The 20,478-nt window shown below is 49.3% G+C and overlaps 4 protein-coding genes across 4 annotated transcripts; 2 read left to right on the forward strand and 2 right to left on the reverse strand.

The window, feature by feature from the left end:
• Positions 1-3,649: 3,649 nt before the first annotated feature.
• BCKDK ([3-methyl-2-oxobutanoate dehydrogenase [lipoamide]] kinase, mitochondrial) lies at positions 3,650-5,140 on the reverse strand (the record flags this gene model as incomplete). Its single annotated transcript, XM_031152476.1, has 2 exons — positions 3,650-4,811; positions 4,866-5,140. Coding segments are annotated over 2 exons (1,437 nt in total), but the record flags the coding sequence as incomplete, so codon positions are not given.
• Positions 5,141-6,417: 1,277 nt separating this feature from the next.
• On the forward strand, positions 6,418-9,924 carry bms1 (Ribosome biogenesis protein; the record flags this gene model as incomplete). The annotated part of the gene is made up of 3 exons (XM_031152477.1): positions 6,418-6,478; positions 6,536-6,606; positions 6,655-9,924. 3 exons carry the CDS (start codon positions 6,418-6,420, stop codon positions 9,922-9,924), a joined length of 3,402 nt encoding a protein of 1,133 aa, XP_031003556.1.
• Positions 9,925-10,263: 339 nt separating this feature from the next.
• On the forward strand, positions 10,264-11,497 carry yogA (putative zinc-type alcohol dehydrogenase-like protein; the record flags this gene model as incomplete). Its single annotated transcript, XM_031152478.1, has 3 exons — positions 10,264-10,322; positions 10,359-11,058; positions 11,192-11,497. 3 exons carry the CDS (start codon positions 10,264-10,266, stop codon positions 11,495-11,497), a joined length of 1,065 nt encoding a protein of 354 aa, XP_031003557.1.
• Positions 11,498-18,534: 7,037 nt separating this feature from the next.
• Positions 18,535-19,544, reverse strand: LHYA1_G007550 (uncharacterized protein; the record flags this gene model as incomplete). The annotated part of the gene is made up of 2 exons (XM_031152479.1): positions 18,535-18,904; positions 18,955-19,544. 2 exons carry the CDS (start codon positions 19,542-19,544, stop codon positions 18,535-18,537), a joined length of 960 nt encoding a protein of 319 aa, XP_031003549.1.
• Between the last annotated feature and the right edge of the window lie 934 nt (positions 19,545-20,478).

Raw genomic sequence — 20,478 nt, forward strand, 5'->3', positions numbered from 1 at the left:
TGTTTGGAAGCTGGTACTGAAGATCTCTCAAGTGGGCAGTTCACCCAGGAGGGTCTAGACTAACACCAGTGATTTGATCTCCTGTTGCCAAACTCTTGAATCCAAAAGATTGCAAGTTGGTCTTTTATTTCTTGGGAGCTTCTCTCGACCAAGTGCGAATTATACTTGTGGCAGGAGGTGCCCCTAACTTACATCAGTGCGTCTTGTTCCACTTGTCAGTTTACATTTCTTGACAGGTTTTGTTTTATAAAACATTGGCCGATCCAAGTTGTAAATTGTATGTAGAGAAAATAATAGTAATATACACTTCCGTTGTTCGTTTATCCTGCGTAAAGCCTATCTATGCCTTACTCAACGGCACAACATAGTAATTGTAATTACAAATCGCCGCATCAGCAGCGACCTGCTGTCCGCCCGTCGCGGTCAAAATAGTAGTCCCCGCACTATTGACAACCTCAACCTTCACATCCCCCGTCTTCAACTTCCCAAAACTAAACGCATTCAGCCCCTTCACTCCCGCTCTCGTCCCAAGACTCACACCCCCGGAATAAGCAGTCACCGTCGCGGCAGAGCTCAGGATAACCGCCACGTTAACCACATCCTGCGCATTAGCCCACCCGTTCGGCTTCCCCAGTGCATCACTCGCGCACGTCGCGCTGGTCAGGATCGTGCGGTACCAGAACGTTCCTACGGCCGTAGTGCTGTTCAGGGGCAGGATATCAGCAGCGGTCGACTTCCCCGTACTGTTCTTGAACGTGGAGATGAAGGGCGCAATGATGTTCTGCCAGCCCGTGTGGTCAAAGCCGTATCCGTTACTGGCGCTAGGCGTCCCGCTGGCGCCGTCGTGCCATACGTTGCCGATGTATGTGGACTCGGACCCGTCGTTCCAGGTTAGGTATTCGAGGAAGGTGGGGTTGACGGAGAGGACTTGTGGCATGCGGAGCGCGAGGTTGAGTTCGCCGGTGCGGTACCAGTTGTCGGCTGTGTCGAGGTGTTTGAATTGCAGGGTCGACATTGCTGTGTGTGCTGTGTTAGCTGGATCATATAAAATGCAAAAAAATGTGAAATTGGATGTGGCTGGTTGGCTTACGCATAATGAATTCCTTGCCCGCGGCAACAGCTGCAGTTTGGTATTCTTGATCGATGGTAGAGTAGACGCTGACGTTCCCGTCCGCTATCTCGGGCCATGCCGAATCCCAGGACATGAGCGCGTCGGCGACGGGGTAGTCATTGTACATTTGCGAGGGTGAGGACAGGGCGGGGATGCGGGTTGCGTCTGAGAAGGCGGGGGCGAAGTAGACTGGTTTGCCATAGGCGTCGATGAATTTGTCTTGCCAGCCAGCGTTGGGTGTCGAGTCTCCAAAGGCCATTTTGCCGCCATAGAAAGTACCTTTTTATTGCGTGTTAGCTCAGCTCTTCCAATCGCGCACGCCTACAGTAGTAGATATATTTCGAGTCTTTGGCTAAGGTGAGGTAAGGTAAGATACAGGTACGTACTAACGAAGGGCTTGCTGTCCCAGTGGTAATAAGCCCCATGGCTCGTATACTCTTCCAGCAAGTAAAAAAACTGCGAGGGGTCTGTGAAATGCAAGGTATCGAAGGAGAAGAAGAGGTGGAAACCAATGGCAAGCGCAGCTGCGAAAAGATTGGCGATGGCTGTGTTGGACCAGAAAGTAGATGATTTGTCGAAGTTCAAGACGTCCAGGGCGAAGGCATCGAAGCCCATGGCTTTGGCTGCCGCGACATCAATCGCAGCTTCGGTGGCATTTGTACCCCACACCTGGTGATGATTTAGTTTATGGACTGACTTTTCGAGGGTATAGATGAGCGAGGGACTTGTACATACCATGTAATGACAGAAAACCCCGTGAGACATCTCGTCTTAAAGAACGTAAGTAATTGCAATAAAGGAATGTAAGTCCAACGAGTTGGATACCGAATAAACCCTTCCACAAGCCATCGATGTCATCTATAAGAACATCTTTAGATTACCTCTTCTGGCCTGTGCGGACACTACCCCTAGTACTCGGGAAGGATGAAACAAAGCCTCATATCCATAAAAGTTCCGACGTCTTGTTTTCCAATTGGTCTTATCTCTCGAGCCAGCCCTAAGGTAATCCTGAAGGATCGTGAATTTAACCCCTTTAGATCTCGCTTAGCACTTACGCGCATGTTTGGGGTTTCAACCTTTGCAGGGGTACGTTGTCGCACAGGATAGAGCCGCAATGTGCATACCCTGGGTACTTATAAATATATTTTTACTTTCGCTAGTAAATTAGAGTAGACATGGGTAGTTCTTAAATTTACCTCAGTAAGGTAGTGGCTGCGGGGTCAAGTGGTACGTACAAGTCAGTTCCGTTATCGTTCAGAAGGCAAATGATTCATTAATCGGCAAGTAGCTCCTCAGAACCGAACACTGTCAAAGGCTTCTCTCTCTTCCATTATACCTCCTCTTTATGCGCTTGATATCCATCGCGTCTTTAACATGCATTTAAAAGCGTTGCGTGGAGTGGAGTGATATCTTCATCGCGCCAATCCGCCTAATTAAGCCCTTGAAAGTGCGGTATTAATCTTCTAGTAAGAGATAATCGCAACTAAACCGAAGATATAAGTAGAATGCTATAGAGTCACTCACTTGCAATTTTATATAACAAGTAAGCTTTTACTAGAAAAGCCTTTATAGTATTATCAACCAACCTGCATCTTCCACAATCTTTGCTTTTACTAGGTTTGTACTTATGAGACTGTCCGAAGCATATGCTCCTATTCTAGTATACAACGTATTTCCTAGTATGTTAATAGCCAAATACAGCGCCTATAAATATCACATTCAAGAGGCTGCTGCTAATAGATACCTTACCAAAAGCCAGCTCTGTCAAAGTACAAAAATGCAAGCGGAGATCGGTTGATAATCCCCTCCCCTCCTATACTAACGTTAAAATGCTTGAGGAATTGTTTAATTTCTTTCTCCGATACGCTAATGGTCGAGAGGATTACTAAAAAGGCTGAGGCGGAATCAAAGGAGTTGTTATATTAGTTTATCTACTTTGGCTAGCTTCCTTTAATATGTCTGCACTCACTTCTCTCCCGCAGCTTATTTATTACGCGTATCTATTAGAATGTATATATCTTAAGCTGTCTCGCCCGCTACCACCCAGGAATAAAAGGAAAGAAAAGGCATACAATGCAAAGTTAGAAAAGGAAGAGGGGAAGTCAATACGGGGCTCCGATTCATATCGCAAACCTATTCCCTAATAAGAACGTAAGGGGAATCGATACCGGGACGCTTACCCACATAAAAACCGGCTGATAGATGAGGAGTAACTGTTATTAGGAATCTTAGCTGATTTTGAAAATTTCATTAATTTGTCCCTTGTTTGCTTAATTTGAATTACGGAGTAAGGAGCTGGACTGTCTTCTCGCATTCTACCCATGCCCCTCGTCAGGAGACAGGAACAAGGGGGTATCCAACATGGAGCAAAGAGCCGTGGTGCTGTACCCGTTACTCGACGCAAATGCGTGGATCGGTGTCTTTGCATCCCTAGCATAGGTATACAAAACTACCAGCCTCGGCACATCTCATTAGTCGGGAGTCCATAATCTCTACGGAGTATGCTTTCTTGTCATCAAATCACAGAGCTCCGGAAGTTCAATCCTTTGGCTTCCCTAGTCCCTTGAGTCGCAAATAAACATCGCAGCCCCATCCATAAAGGCTTTGAACACCAATACCCCCGCCGAAATACTCGGCGTATGCTCTACCTAGCGGTAGCCCGTATCCAAGACCCGCGATTGAGCTTCGCTCTCCACCAGGTCCAGATATTGCGTTGAGCGCATCCACGTTACCGCCGCCAGAGATCTGCCCAGGCAATTCGTCCTCGTCGGAAAAGGTCGTAAATGAGTAAGACCATATGTTGGGCAGAACCTTGGGGCTGATTCCACCTCCCCTGTCACGGATTCGTATTGTTACCCCAGGAGCGGGGTCGTCAAATGGTTTAATACGGGGGTTTTCGGACGATTCCTGAGGGTAATTGTTATCCAATGTCTGGCTATGATCGAACGAATTTGGAGCTCCTCTTGGAGACTCTGGTTCTGCAGCAATTGTAATCACAACAGGCTCATGCGACCTCCCAGACTCGACAGTCGCGCGAAACGCATTCTTGAGCAATTCGGTGATGATGTACTCTAGATGTACTGGTACATAGGCGAACGTGGTATCCGGCTCTCCATCAATAATCCATGTTGGCCGGACGCCATATTCGAGTTCGCATATGTCTGACACGTAGTTTCCACAGCTGTTTATAATCGTAGCAGGCTGAAGCGCGGTATCAATAACACCAACGTATGATGAATGGCTCGACGGTTCGTATTTAGAAGTCGGATCTTGGTGAGGCTGTGAAGATACATGTAAGGCAATGTGTTGCTCGGCGATCAACCTTGTTCCGATTCTAGCTCGCAAGTGTTCGTCCAAGAATCCTGTTACCTGTACCGGATTGATATACTTCCTACATTCCAAAAAACCTCGGGCCAAGGTGGGTATTGTATTTGCGTGGGTTTCGACTAATTCTGCGAGCACTTCTGTGAACCGAATCTCGTCTTCAAGGTTGGAGATGGTCTTGTGCTTGTACGGCAACAAGGTCGAGAGGGAGTGGAGGTAGTTATTGTATATTTTCGATATGTTCGGATTCGACACGACAATAAAAGGGAGGTTTCGCAGGGCGTGTATACGATGCGCGAGGCGTATGGGGAGTAGGGAGAGGGTGAAGTTCGCAGAGGAATACAGCGCGGCTGCGGAGAGCGGGGGACGACCATGTCTGGATGTGGTCAGTCAATGGAGGAAGTGACAATCAGAAGTGGAGCATCCATACTTGACGAGATCTGCCAGACTGAGGGCATGCTGTGGTTTGCTGGCGAGGCTTGCTACATCGTCGTCGGCGATGACTGTTGAACTGGGTGGATGGGACCACTTGTGGCCCGAGGGAGAGGGATGCCGAGCAAGGTGTGCACTTTGGGAGAAGCATCTATAAGTTGTCCTGGAAGCGAATCGGATTGGGAGATATAGCCTCCCACTGCACGACCGCAATGGCGCGGAAAGTAATGTCATGGTGGCATTTGTGTACATATAGTTACAGTGCTGTAAAGCCTAGAGGAGCGAAGCCACGATGATCGCTTGGACAAAACCAAAAACCCTTGGCTCCTTGCGAATGTCCATCACAATACGATTACGGTTATTGATTTTCAACTTCACTCATATAATGACAGAGACATTCTGTAGTTCACGTTTGGTACTTTATTTTGTAGTTCAAGAGAGGCGTACGATGCCATGTTTCATTATCAAAGCCGTCATGTCCCACTGTCTGTCTAACCACTGCTCGCCTACTTACTCGAAAGTCAAGCAGCAACACCTCACATCCTCCTGTGCGCATGCTATACAGTGCATATATTGGGTTAGGTAGAATAACATTTTCCCTTTATTGCGTGTGGACGCTTGAGTTGGCCTCAACGGCATCGATATCGGGGTGGGAATCGGAGGCGAAAACCGTGTCTTTGGGGAAAACAACGCTTGAACAACAACATTAGCAACTGGAGGTTAACAGTCGCCATGGTGACTTACCTGTATGTGCCAAATGAAGAGGTGTCTTTGATCTCTCCACCTTGTTCCTTGATGTGTTTCTCGACGCTGAACTGGTGTTAGTGGCTGAAGCACGAGATGGTCTTGGATACTCACGCTGTCTTCTCTGCAGGAGTTGCGTTCTCCTTGATGGTAACCTGGGGAAACAGCATTAGCAACTACCTACCTACAATGCTGCTATGAGAGAAAAGCTTGCCAGATGAGTGGGTTCCGCCATTTTATACAAGATCCTGCTTGCTTGAAGAAGATGGGTGGGTAGAAAGGAGTATGCGTGAAGGTATTCAAAGGTTTTGGAATATGAAGTTATGTACTGGGAATGGAAAACTGGAGCGGTCGAAGAGGAAGATTATGAGATATGGCGTAGAGAGAGGCTTATATACTTATACCTACCCTACTATATACCTATATCGTGATCGTGACCCCGCCAGCACCTTCAGCTGCCTAAGATATACGTCATCAAGGTGGGGTGGAGCAGCTGCCAAACCTGGATAAGGCGCCCCTTGGCAGTAAGATGACCCGGGAAAGAGCTTGAAATGGTTGCATTTGAGATGTCCTGCTAACACCAAAGCGAATGCAACAACTGGTTGACTATAGATACACCTCAGCATGTATTGTTCTCGGCCCATGTTTTGCGTGATTTAGGATTAGATCACGTGCCAGAGTGATAGGCGATAAGCAGTGGAGCTAGCCCGGATAAAGTATAGTAGCTCATTGATAAAAGTTCCCCAAGAAAAAAATATATGTGCATAGAGGCATGAGCTCGAGGGGAACTATACAACCAACCCAACATGGAGGACCAGAAGAACAGGCCCCATCGGGCGGCCAAGGATAAGAAGAAGCATACTGGAGGTCAGTATCCTAACAATTAATTTACCTACCAATCTCTCCAATGCTAACTTTACCCAGACCGCAATCCCAAAGCTTTTAGTTTCGCAAACCCAGGACGACTGGCGAAAACTGCTGCGCGATCGCATGATGTATATCCTACTTTCCTCAAAAGATAATAATCACTAATCGCCCCCCAGATCAAAGAAAAACGCTACCATGTCCCCCAAATCGATCGCATCCCCGAAGAACCCCCTCCCCGCCTCGTTACCATCGTTGGCCCACCCGGCGTCGGAAAGACCACCCTCCTCAAATCCCTCGTAAAACGCTATGCCAAAGAAACGCTCTCCTTCCCTTTGGGCCCCATAACCGTCGTAACATCCAAGCGCCAACGCCTCACATTCGTAGAATGTCCCAACGAGCTCGAAGCCATGGTCGACATGTCCAAAGTAGCAGACATAGTCCTGCTGATGATCGACGGGAATTTTGGATTCGAAATGGAAACTATGGAGTTTTTGAATATACTTGCGAGTAGTGGAATGCCTGGAAATGTTTTTGGGATCTTGACCCATCTGGACCTATTTCGGAAGCCGCAGACACTCAAAGACGCGAAGAAGAGACTGAAGATGCGGTTTTGGAGCGAATTGTATCAGGGCGCACATTTGTTTTATCTGTCAGGTGTTATTAATGGCCGGTATCCGGATCGCGAGATTCATAACCTGTCAAGGTTTATTTCTGTTATGAAGAATCCCAGGCCGTTGATTTGGAGGAATTCGCATCCGTATACGATTATTGATAGTTTTCGGGATATCACACATCCCACGAAGATCGAGGAGGACCCAAAATGCGACAGAACAGTGGTGCTTTCAGGGTATTTACGTGGAACGAATTTCGCGGCGAGTGGACAGAGAGTGCATATACCTGGGTTGGGGGATTGTTCGATAGCTGCGATGGAAGCATTGCCAGATCCATGTCCAACTCCTTATATGGACCAGGCGGTGGCAAAAGCAAGTGGGAAGTCTGGAAGGAAACGCTTGGACGAGAAGGAAAAGAAACTGCACGCACCGATGTCCGACAAGAGTGGATTGAAGATTGATGGGGACACTATTTGGATTACTCGAGAGAAGGGCTTCAATTTCGACGCAGATGCCGAGGATGAGGATCGTGGCGAGGGAGAAGAGTTGATAATAAATCTACAGGGAGAGAGGAGGTTACTTGGGGAAACGGGAGAGGGTGTCCGGTTATTCAGTGGTGCTGATGCTATCAAGGCTATCCCAGAAGACGCAAATACTGGCCGAAAAGAGCCACGCTCTGCGAGATTCGTCGACCGAGACCAAGAATCTGACGATGATGGTCCTGCGAATGACGAGGGATTCGTGAGCGGAGATGAACTTGCATCAGACGACGAGGAAGAGATCGCGGAGGAAAAGCTTGGGAAGGCCTTTCGAAAACCAGATGACAAGAGTGAGGGAGATGTTGCTTTTGCAGACAGTGATTCAGATCTTGGCTCAATATCTGGAGAGGAACTCGATTCAGATGACGAGGACCTTTCGGACGACGAAAATGGTGGAGTGCGCTGGAAAGAGAATATGGTGGAAACAGCGCGGAAACTTCACGGCCAGAAGAGGTCATATCGAACGGCAGATCTCGCCAAGATGATGTATGACGAATCAGTATCTCCGGCTGAAGCTTTACAGCGATGGAGAGGAGAGGTTGAGCAGGAGGAAGAGAATATCGAAGATTCCGATGATGAGGAAACGTTCTTCAAGAAGTCAGGCCGCGAGAAGGATGACGAGCACTTCGAAGACCGTGCCATTCCAATACTTGATTATGACGAGCTAGAAGCGCGTTGGTCAGTTGAGGATAACGTCGAAGCATTGAGACAACGGTTCGCTACCGCTGATTTGCTAAAGGAGAAAGCTGCAAAAGGCAGCGATAGCGACGATAGCGACGCTGAAGAAGACGATGAGGATGAGGATGATGAAGGCGATGGAGCATTCCAGGATTTGGAGACGGGTGAAGAGCACAAGGCGGACGAAATCGAGGCTGAACGAGAGAAGAATGCTCGTCGAAAGGAAGAGCTGAAGTTGCGATTCGAAGAGGAAGACCCAGAAGGATTGAACAACGACAAAGCCAAGGCGAGACGAGAAGGCGGCGAAGAAGAGGACTTTGGCGAGGACGATTGGTATGATGCACAGAAAGCTCAGATTCAGAAGCAGCTGAATATCAACAAATCCGAGTTCGATGCTCTTGATGAAAACCAGCGAGTCAATGTTGAAGGCTTCAGAGCAGGTCAATACGCCAAGATTGTTATTGAAAACGTAGCCTCTGAATTCGTCGAAAAATTCGAGCCTCGAATGCCACTCATCGTCGGCGGAATTTCCGCAACAGAAGATCGATTCGGCTTCGTCCAAGTCAGGATCAAGCGCCACAGATGGCACAAGAAGATCCTAAAGACCAACGACCCCTTGATATTCTCTATGGGCTGGCGAAGATTCCAGACCATGCCAGTCTACAGCATATCGGACTCGCGAACCCGAAACCGCATGCTCAAATATACACCGGAGCACATGCATTGTTTCGGCACATTCTACGGTCCCCTGGTCGCCCCCAACACCGGTTTCTCCTGCTACAATTCCTTCTCCAACAAAAATCCAGGTTTCCGCATCGCAGCCACAGGCACAGTCCTCAATGTCGACGAATCCACCGAAATCGTCAAGAAGCTCAAACTGACTGGTGTACCATACAAGGTATTCAAAAACACAGCGTTCATAAAAGACATGTTCACCACCTCACTCGAAATCGCGAAATTCGAAGGCGCATCCATCCGCACCGTTTCTGGCATCAGGGGACAGATCAAGCGCGCACTGAGTAAACCAGAGGGTCATTTCAGAGCAACATTCGAAGACAAAATCCTCATGAAAGACATCGTGTTTCTACGAGCCTGGTACCCTATAAAACCGCATCGCTTCTACAACCCCGTTACGAACCTTATTGGATGGGAAGGCATGCGTCTTACAGGTGAAGTGCGCCGTGATCAAGGCCTCGCGACGCCGCAGGATAAAAATAGTCTGTATAAACCTGTTGAGCGTGCAGTACGGCATTTCAACCCTCTGCGTGTCCCGAGAGCGTTGGCGGCAGAATTGCCGTTCAAGAGTCAGATTGTGCAGACGAAAAAACAGGGCAAGGAGACGTACATGCAGAAACGTGCTGTGGTGTTGGGAGGGGAGGAGAAAAAGGCGAGGGAGCTGATGCAGAAGGTCATGACGCTTAGGAATGAGAAGGAGGCGAAGAGACGGGTTAAGAAGGAAGAGAAGAGGGAGGTTTATAGGAAGAAGGTTGCGGAGAATGCGGAGATGAGAGGGGAGCGGGAGAAGAAGGAGAAGCAGGAGTATTGGCGCAAGGAGGGCAAAAAGAGGAGAGCCGACCCTGACGGAGCTGGTGGTGGTGGTGGGAAAAGAAGGCGATAGTGTCGGGTGTTATTTGGGCTTGGAGTTCTGGAGCATAAAACATGTAGAGACATAGTATTTCATGGAGTACTAAATGAATGGCAAAAGGCAGATTTATATATATAGACATTGAAGCATTGCCCCTTTACAGCCTCGCGTACCTGCTTCCGGTTATCAACAGCCTCGGCAAATACATCGCGGGGACTGCACGTCATCCCTGGCTTTGAAATACAAACATCCATACCTACATACTTGTACAATGAAACATACAAACAACCCATCTACACCACCTCAATCGTGTTCCAAACCACCAATCAAACCTCCTTGAACATCCCAAAGCACCACAAAACAATTCCCATCATGCCCAAAGCAATCACAATGAAGCAAGTCGAGGGGAAGCCAGGCAAAGTCTATTACCCGTAAGCTCTCTCTCTACACACATCACACACCACCAGCACCAAACAGCCAACTGAGACCTATAATGTACACCAGCCTCCAGCTAGCAACCGTCCCCACGCCCACCCCGGGCCCCAACGACCTCCTCATAACCATCTCCGCCGCGCGCTCAACCACCGCGACTTCTTCCTGCGCCAACACCTCTACCCCGCCCCCTCCTTCACCACGCCCATCCTCGCCGACGGCTGCGGCACCGTAACCGCCACCGGCAGCTCTGCCACCTCCTGGCTCCACAAACGCGTGATCCTCGCCCCCGGACAAGGCTGGGCCTCTTCACCAACGGGTCCGGAATCCCCCTCGGGATATGCGATCCTAGGCGGCACGTCAAGCAACCCGCTCGGCACGCTACAGGAAGTCGTATGTGTTGACCAAAGCGAAGTAGAGGTCGCGCCGGAGCATCTGAGCGATGTGCAGGCGGCGGCGCTGCCGCTGACGGGGTTGACGGGGTGGCGGGCGCTGGTGACGAAGAGTGGGAATGCGGAGGCGGGGCGCAATATCTTGGTTACTGGCATTGGTGGGGGAGTGGCGCTGAATGTGCTGCAGTTTGCGGTGGCGGCGGGGAGTAATGTTTGGGTGACGAGTGGGAGTCGGGAGAAGATCGAGAGGGCGGTGGAGGTGGGTGCGAGGGGGGGAGTGAGTTATAAGGAGAAGGGGTGGGAGAAGGAGTTGAGGGGCTTGTTGCCGGTGGATAGGCCGTGGGTGGATGCCATTATTGATGGGGGCTGGGGGGGATGTTGTGGGGAAGGCGGTTAGGTTATTGAAGGTATGCATACTTGAATCCAGGCCTTCAAACACGATCAAATACGAAATCAGAACTGATTATATTGGATAGCCCGGCGGAGTCATCGTTCAGTACGGCATGACTGTTGGCCCTAAGATGGATTGGACAATGGGTGCTAATTTGATGAACTTGGAATTGAAAGGCACGACAATGGGCAGCAGGAAGGAATTCAAGGACATGGTTGCGTTTGTCAAAGAGAAGAAGATTCGGCCCATTGTTTCGAAGGTTGCAAAGGGCTTGGATAATCTCAAGGATATCGATGAGTTGTTTGAGCAGATGAGGAATGGAAGCCAGTTTGGGAAGTTGGTTGTTGAGGTTGTCCCGTCACAGGGTGGGAATAGTTCTAGTAAGTTGTAGATGCAGCTGAATAATGAAGCGTTTTGGTTAATGGTTGGGTTTAGTCTCCTGATCTGTATAAGTGTTGGCAAGTGCCAAAATTATTTGATAGACTTGTATATTCGTGTGTGGTATATATTTACAAGACCTAGCTACACGAAATGTTCATCTTCACATCTGGTGCTTCGTTCTATGAGACTATGCTGGGGATGCTGGGACATGGCCATGGATGGTTTGTAAAAGCAAAACCTGCATCCACTATCTGTAGATGATTTCACGCAGGTGTCGTAAGGCATGATTCAATTCTCTCTCCGCCTTGGGTAGTCCACGTGATTGAGGGATTCTGCCCCTTAAAGTTCTAAGCGAGCTCCAAGTCTTCTTCACCACATCAATTTCCAGAGCTTCAACTATCCAACGCGCAACAACAAGAACAACAACAGTATCGAATCAATTCACCCACCTCGACCTCAACACCTAAGACGGGTCGATCGATTGTAATTTTTCATCTTAATTTGAGTATCTTCAGGTAAGCTTTCATCTCGATCCCGTCTTCCATTTCTCACTCACGTTTGAGCAGTTCTCCCACTACCATGTCATACGGATGCAGTATTTGTGGCAGAGCTGGCTTCGGCTCTGATGAGTCACGAAACTAGCACGAGAGAGACGCTCACCAGGACTACTGCGGTAGTTGTAAGGAGCAATTCTATTGTCAGGGAGATCTAGACAGACACGACGCAAAGTACCACCGGACCTGGTGCAACGACTGCAAGAGCGACTTTCCTGATAAGATTTCATTACGAAAGCACCGTGACAAAGATCATGCCTTCCGCTGTTGGACTTGCCGCAAGCGACTGCGCAGCAAGAAAGGTCTGGGAGACACCTGAGAGCCGAAGGTCACGGCAGATCAACTGGCACGGAGCCAGTATACATCTACGCACACCACACCGCCACCCGCCCTCGCTCCCACGCCTTCTTTCTATCCTAGCACTGCACTTGTACCGTTGAACAACAACTCAGCCAGCGCAGCATATCGCACCCCGGAGCACTCTTTTCTTTGTCCTATCTGCAATTTTCAATATCAAAATGCATCTGATCTACAACACCACCTCAGCGTTACCTACATCCACCAATGCATGTGGAATATTCTCTCCCTCCACATCCCCATATATCTCTACCATCTCCTGCCCGCCTACATCACGAAGTCCAGCACTTCACTTTTACATCCAGCCCCTCTATCCTCCCAATCCCTATCCCCATCCCCATCCTCACCTCACAAACTCCCTTCACCCCCTCAAACCCCCCTCAACACCCCCGACCACCATCGTAACCCCCTCACGATCTCCACAAGCCTTTCTAGCCCGTAGTCCGCATCAAAATCCCTGCTAAAAGCCGCCTGTTCCTCATGCTAGGAAGTGAGGCCGTGTCTTATGCTCGAGGGGATATAGCAGAGGCGTCTGAAGTAGAGGATGGTGTAGAGTAGTGCCGGTGTGGATGGTGGTGGGGATACGGAATGCATCTCGGGATGGGGAGGAAGTAATATGTGGTTTGGGTATGGTGGTAAGTGGTTATATCTCAGTATACTGCTTTCCAGCCGTGTTAACTTATAGGCATACCAAGCAGTTGTATATTATAGGGGTTTCATGAAAATTGTGAAGAGCTAGCCGCTGAAACAAAAGTTAGAAAGAAGAGCAGAGGCAAGTATTATATACGAAGTGTAAGTTATAAAACGCGATTCAACTCGGGATATGAATAGGTTAATAGCAGAGTAGTACCAGCTACACGAACCCAATCTTTGCATGCTATACCCCGGTCCGGTATACTTACTATACACGCTTCAAGGAACTAGTAACGAGGAAACTAGAAATCCGTGACTGGTTTTTACATAATCAATCATACATACACGCTAACTAAGAACACCTTCCCTCCCTTCCCACAACGCCGAGCGTACTGTACGTGTCCATCCTACCTACTCCTCTCAACCACATCCCCAGCACTCCTCAACCGTGCCCTCCACCCCTCAACCCACAGCCAAGCCAGTCTATACTCGCCTTGTACCTCCTTCTCCTTCTCCCTCTCCCCCTCTTCCTCGCTAGCATCACTGAACCCAACATACACCACATTCTCCACCTGTGTACCTGCGGCCGGGCGTGGTCAATATCCGTTTTCCCCCTCTCCTTCGCTCTGCAGCAAAGGCGTATTTTCCCCACGCGCAGGGTTATGAACCGAGTCCTCAAGCCCACCCAACCCCTGCCCTGCTATTTTCGAAAGGCCGCCCAAAAAAGAACTCGAGACGCGGCGGTGCTCGTATTCCTCCTCTGCATTCTCGGCTGGTAGGACGAAGCTCGGGGACGGTGGCTTCGGGATGGCGTCTAGACTGCGCGGGACAATTAATTGGTCGGTTGTGGATTCGGATTGGTGGAGAGATGAAGGACGGGATTGGGATCTCAGGGATGAGGGTTTAGGGGGTGGTGGAGGGGAAGAAGAGGAGGAAGAAGAGGGGCGGAGAGTGAAGAATGAGGAGAGGGGACGAGTAGGTGGAGGTGTTGCGTGCGCTATAGAGGATGACGAGGACGATTCGAAGAGCGAGCGTGTTTTTTGAAAGAAGCTGGGATTTGGTACCGATGGAGAACTAGCTGGCGTCTGACTTATGCTAGTCCGATCTGTGAGTGTTGAGCGGCGGGGAAGGAGAGTTGGCGATGATGCAGTGGCTTCTTCTTCTCCGTTTTGAGACCGCGTGGCTGATGGTGGGGAGTCGTAGGGTCGGCTGGGAAGATCTGTGATCAGCGACGTAACCTGAGAACGACCGTTTGCACTCTCACTAGCAGAGCTGTGGAAATCGCTCTCTGGTGTTTCTTGCCCTTTCAGGTTGGCTTGACTCGTTTTGGGCGTGATGTATGAGGGATATTGTTGAGTAGAAAATGCTTCAAAATCAGCTTGCATTGGGGAAGCTTGAGGTTTCAAATCCTGGCTTTCTTCTTCGTGTGATTCGATATCATGAGCTTGAGCTGGCCATGAAGATCTAATCAGACGCTCGGTTTGAAGTGCCTCGCTTGCATTCTCGGCGATTTCGTCAATTGGTGTTACGGGTGATGAGTCGCCGTCGTCAGAGTGAGCGTAGGTCTCAAACGAGGGGACGGTATCTGCAGTGTGGGTGCGAATGTGAAGTGCAGAACCAATATCTTGCGGATACTCTTTCTCATAAAGTTCACTCTCGGGTGAGACGTTGAATGTACTTGGCATATGATAATCATCTTCAGTATCAGTAGGTACCTCCTCGGGCTCATCTTCAGTCGAGCCATTGACCATCTTGCTCACTACGGGCAAGTCGGATTGGATAGTATCGACCAGGGAAGCGAAGAGACCTGTAGGCGTTTTCGCATGTTCTGAACTGGAGTAGGATGCTGCTTCACACTCATTGCCTCCATTAGCTGATGGATGTGTCCATGATGCATTTTGGTGGATAGGAATAGCATGTGCTACTTCGTGCTCGACAAGTCCACTATCTTCTTGTTCCGACTCAAGATCCCCCCCATGTACATTGTGATTGTACTGCTCCTCGTAATCGTCATCATCACTGTCGGCGAACAAGTCATCTGCATCCAAGACCGTGACAGGCGACTCGGCTGTGGTGTGATCATATGTTTGATGGAAGATCTGTGTTGGAGGAGTTGAGGGGGGTCGACCATCTTCGAATGCTGCTGTTTTGGTGTTTGTGGTCTGCCTTCAATCTCGGCAGTGGCAGTAGAGTCTTGGGACTGAGCTGTTGAAGAGAACGTTGGGGTAGGTGGTTGACTTTCAATGTGCTGCTCGGGAATTTCCAACTTCGCTGCACTGTTGTTAAAAGTTTCGGTGTTCTCTTTATCACCCGAGAAAGAAGCAATCGAGTGTTCTTTACTACTTTCCGCCGAAGATTCTTCTAACCTCATCACAACCCCAACAGACTCTTGGGTGGCTTTTTGATCCGTAGATTCCAAAACCTCAAATGGGGCTCTGAGTTCCTGCACTTCCACAGGATCCTGGCGGTCATGAGCCTCTAAGTTCTCAGGCGCCACGTCCAAGCTCTCCGGGGAGTTCATATTACCATTTGAGCTAATGACATGGTGATCAACCAGAGCGCGGTTTTGCTCGGGGCCTTCATCTTTGATTGAACCAGAGGACACTTCTATAGAGGCTGGAGGAGTTCTTGCCGAGCTGGTATTGCTAGTGTAGAGGTTGGAAGAATCACCCAGCGGTCTTTCTGTTGAATAGCCAGAATCATCTAATCCAGCTGATATTATCTCCAAGGAATCATCATGCTGTTCGAGATTGAGCAGGCTAGAAGACTCCACCGTTCCTTTATTATCAAGTTTTTGCCCAAGCTCAAGACTGACTTTTTCTGTTGGAGCAGTGACTTCAATATTTTCGCTTGTCACGTCCATTTTGGGGAGTTTATATGTGGCGGCAGAGAGGGTTTCAGCAGAAGAGCTATCCAATTGCACTGGGGGTAGCTCTAGACTTTGGCGTGATCCGGCTTCATGTACAGCAGAAGCTGTGTTCTCAATCAGAGGACTTCCTTCGAGGACTTGATCTTTTTCCGGAACTGGAAGCTCCTGGTAGACAGTGGTATTATTTCCTTCGGTCTGCCCCGGAGCAGTAGTTATTCCACTGCCTTCTTCCCGTGAAGCACCTGCTGCATCAGAGATATTATTGGGAGCTAATACCGTATCATTCAGATTTGAACGGTCTTCTGACTCTGAAATTGGCTCGACAGTCTCATGTCTTGGTTCTGGCGAGGGAATCTCTGCATTTGAGATATTTTCTGCCACTGAGTCACTGGTTGAAAGCTCAAGCGCAGCTGAGAATTGGAGTTTGTCATTTTCAGCGACTATCAAGTTCTCGGGGACGTTGGAAGAATCCTCGAAGTCCTTTGGTCCATCTTCACTTGTTTCTAGTGGAACTTCACTTGCTATTTGGGCATTCTGTTCATGTCCCAAATTGCTCTCTCCTTTCTGTGTATCGTCGTGTTCCAAGGTATGGCTGCTTTCTGGCAGTGAGGTAATAGCTTCTGGTGCAACACCCTCGACGATTAAGGTTGGTGTTCTCAGGCCCGTATTTTCTTCATCACTCCCTGTGACTGGTCCGTCCTCCGTAATTGGTATGTCGAGGTCGGAAAGCTGAGAAGGTGTCTCGTTTCGTATGTTATCTACCTCAACCACCCCAGAAGCTGAGATAGGAGCTTCTTTAGCCTTCTGTGGGACGAGAGGATCGGCAGGCTCGTGAATCATATCCCCAGCTGGTATATTCTCAGCACGTATTTCGATTTCCGGAGCAGCTGCACTCACATCTGAGGCTTTCTCTCCCTCTTCTCCAATGTGCTGCACGGGCTTATCGCTTTTCTCGGTAGTCTGAAGTGACACTGTCGCGTCCGGATCGTTGACGACGTTCAACTCCGTTGGTGGTAAAGTCCCAGTCCCAGTGCCATTCGGCAATGTTTGGGTAGATTTCCCAAGAGTCTTCCTGCGACTTCGAAAGTTTATAGTGGGAATGACGGTTGGCTGGTTTAGCGCTGCTTCGATTTGGGCATTGATGGCCTGTTCACATCAGTTAGAATTCCCCCGTTGTTGCCTGCATACGCCTCTCAGGCTCACCTTTCTCTTCTCATCCAACTCCTTCAACACCATCTTCCCTTCCTCAACCTTCCTCTCCATCTCATCCTCCAGCCTCTCCAACTCAGCCTCAGCATTCTCCCTCAAACTCCGTTGTCGGTCCTCCATCTCCACCCTTCCTTTCTCATCCTGCTCCTCCTTCAACCTCTTCCTCTCATCTTCCTCTTCTCGCACCCGAGCTTTACGCTCCTCATCCTCCCGCCGTCGCCGTTCCATTAATTCCCGCTCTTCATTCCGTCTCTGCTCTTCTAACTCCTCCTCTTCTTTTGCTCTCTGTGCAAAAAGCTCTTTGAGATCATCCTCATGCTTCTTCTTAATCTCCTCAATCCTCGCCTCCCTTTCCCTCTCAAGCCGTTCCATCTTCGCATCATGCTCCGAGGTCGCAGAGAGCGATTTGACACATTGGTGAATCGAGTCGATATTCGAGTGCAACTGCACTACCAGGTCCGCTACATCTGCCATCTCGACAGCTATTCGTACCAATATATGGAATTCCAGGTATAAAATATCGTATCAAAACCGATATAAAAACAAAGTAAAGAAAGAGGGAGAAAGAACCTCGAAATTTTCAGACGAACCCAACACACGCCACAGCACAGCGCATGAACACACTCCGTAAACACCAAGGAAACAACAGCAGCATCTCGGCTCACAACAAAGCATTGAACAAGTGGAAAGACACCCCCCGGGCCTGGAACAGGCACGCATAATCCGTGCGGTTTCAACTAGGAACCCCTAGAATACTACAGTATTCATGCTTCGGGAGGGGCGCGTCCTCAGCTCGGAATTGAAGATACTGTATACTATATAAATAGAGTACTATACAGTATCTGGCAGGCAGTGGATTCAAGGGTTTTATTACTACGGCGGTGAGATGCTGTAATGTGCTACCGTTGATAGTGAGGATCAAGAAACAAGGGATGAAGCAAGAAGCGCTCATGATGCTTGTCGTTTAGGTCACATGATTGACCCCCATAGGTATTTTATATTCCAGTACCTCTAATATACTATAGCAAGAAATTGGCACTTTTGAAATTCCATTCTATGATGATAATGATATAGAGACCTGCTGCTGTAGAACAGGGTAAAGCGGTAGGCATATCAGGGGTGTTAGATCATGTGCTTGACATCTAGACATCCGTCTAGCTGGTGTGTAGCATTAGTTGTGAAGGAATGTTTGCAAGAACACGAATATAATCAAATATAAACGAGCAGAACAAGCATCAATGGTGGGAGCATCATGATGGAAATTGGATTCTTTACAATACAAGAGACGAAACCCATCCATCCAGGAGAGCATAACCATCTATCTAAAACCTTCCTCCCCTTGCCGCATGATGATTAGTGTCGAAATTTCTATATGGTATACGAATCGAAGTTGCACTGCTTATCCTCCAACGCCCCTATTCTGCTTTATATCCTCGCCAAATCCCCCTTCGTAGCCCTTGCATTCCGCCTCCTAAATTGATCCCTGAACTGCATGCGTCCGACCGTCCCATACGCAATCGTCGCAGTCAACAGCACGGCCCAAACACCCGTGATGATCGCGCCGATGGGGAAGATCAGGATATTGAGGCCTGGCACGACGAATGGCGCGCCGGATGCGACGACTAGCGTTTGGATAGGGGGCGAGACCTGCGATTTCGTGGGCACGACTTGGTCGGCGAAGACGCCGTTGACAAAAGTTGCTTCTTGGGAGGAGAGGGTCGTGTTTACAGTTTGGCCGCTGCCGTTAACTGCTGTTAGACTGACTGTTGGTACCAGGACTTTTTGGAGAGCGGCACTAAAGGGAAGGTTAGCGAAAGGATTCCAGGATCGAGAGGGGTTACTTACGTTCCCATGTTGGCAGTCAACAGGTTCTTGTTGATTTGCCCAACAAAAGCATATGACTGTGCCATTGCAGGCACCGCGGTCTCTCTCTTCTCCATACCCCGCGGCCATGAAATCAAAGAGATGCCACTTCCTCTCGCCTTTAACGCCGTCGAGTTGACCGCGGAGACCGTAGCTCCGTTATACGCGAGCCCAACCTGAACATTCTGTGTAGCGATATTGGCAAAGTCGCCAGTAGGCGCAGATACGGTGTATAGTCGTAGATCGGCCTGGAAGACTCCGGTCGTGTTGTCCAAGAAGGGCAGATTATAGCACACCGCCATGCCAGACGGATTACTTGCTACCCCGCCCAACGCCTGTAGTGATGCCGTGCAAGCAGCCTCTGTCTGCATCTCCCATTGCGATCCATTGACTGCTCCTGTTCCTTCTGTTGCTTGCCTTCGCTCTACGGGCTCTACGAGTGCATCCACGTATCGCTTCATAGTCTCTTCCATTGAATTATCCCTCCGCGCCATGTGTCCGACATCTTGTATAACCCCCGCAGAAGCTCTGCTCGCCAGTAATAGAGACACCGCAATCGTAGTGGCCCACATCGTATTTGTGTTTATGTGTTCGGTATAAGTAAATCGAGGGAAGGGGATCGTGGTCGAGGAGTCGAATAGTAAGATATGTGTAATTTCCGGCCAGCGGTTAAGTGCTGAAGTCAAAGAGTGTAGGTGAGTCGTTCCTGCCTTTACTGGCAACGTCCCCAGAACCAGAAAGAAAGTATAAAGTAAACCACGAGGCGGTAGAGAAGAGAAGGAAGGAGTGAGAGGGCCCTGCCCGAGAATAGAGGCACCTGTTGATGTTTTGTTTCCAGGAGCAATTAGGAAGGAGCAAGATTATACTAGAAGAATAAGAGTAAGAATAGAATAGAATCAACGAGATGAACGAAACGGTGTAGTCGGCAGAGGTGCCTAGAAAGGAGAGAAGATGGGCTCATGTGGTTATGGTTATCATTCAGAAAACGGAAAGGAGATCATGGTAACCTCAAACCTGACTGTGGCGTGAGGGAGGAAACCTCACACACGGTGAAGCATATAAGTGCAGACTTGACACGGGGCTCTGGCAAAGCAAAGCGCAGGCCAGACACAGGTTGTCGGACACAGCCGCTGGATGCAGTATGGACTGTAAGGACTCGAGAGGGCAATGGGCCAGGGCCAGCTGGAGGACTCCTTGTGGCGCATCGTAGCGTATTGCTTGGGGGCAGTTGACGATGGCCTCTAAGGTTAGGGCATGAATGAAACCACGAAGAACGAGGGTCGGCGGGTCGATGATACATCATCAAGTGGGTTAGAGAACCCACCCAAATCGGAAGTAGTGCCAAGCTTGGGAGGGGAGCAGAGGGGAGGGGAGAGTGCACGGAGGCAGAAACAAGCAATGGGCAGTGGAGTCGTGGACAACCAGGCGCAAGTCTCAAGGGCATTGGCATGCTCTAGAGGGTTTAGTGGTTGTGTATAAGAGTCTGTACAGGACAAATGATTGGCT

This window comes from Lachnellula hyalina, assembly GCF_007821495.1.
Source record: "Lachnellula hyalina strain CBS 185.66 chromosome Unknown contig00118, whole genome shotgun sequence".
Classification (NCBI taxonomy): Eukaryota; Fungi; Ascomycota; class Leotiomycetes; order Helotiales; family Lachnaceae; genus Lachnellula; species Lachnellula hyalina.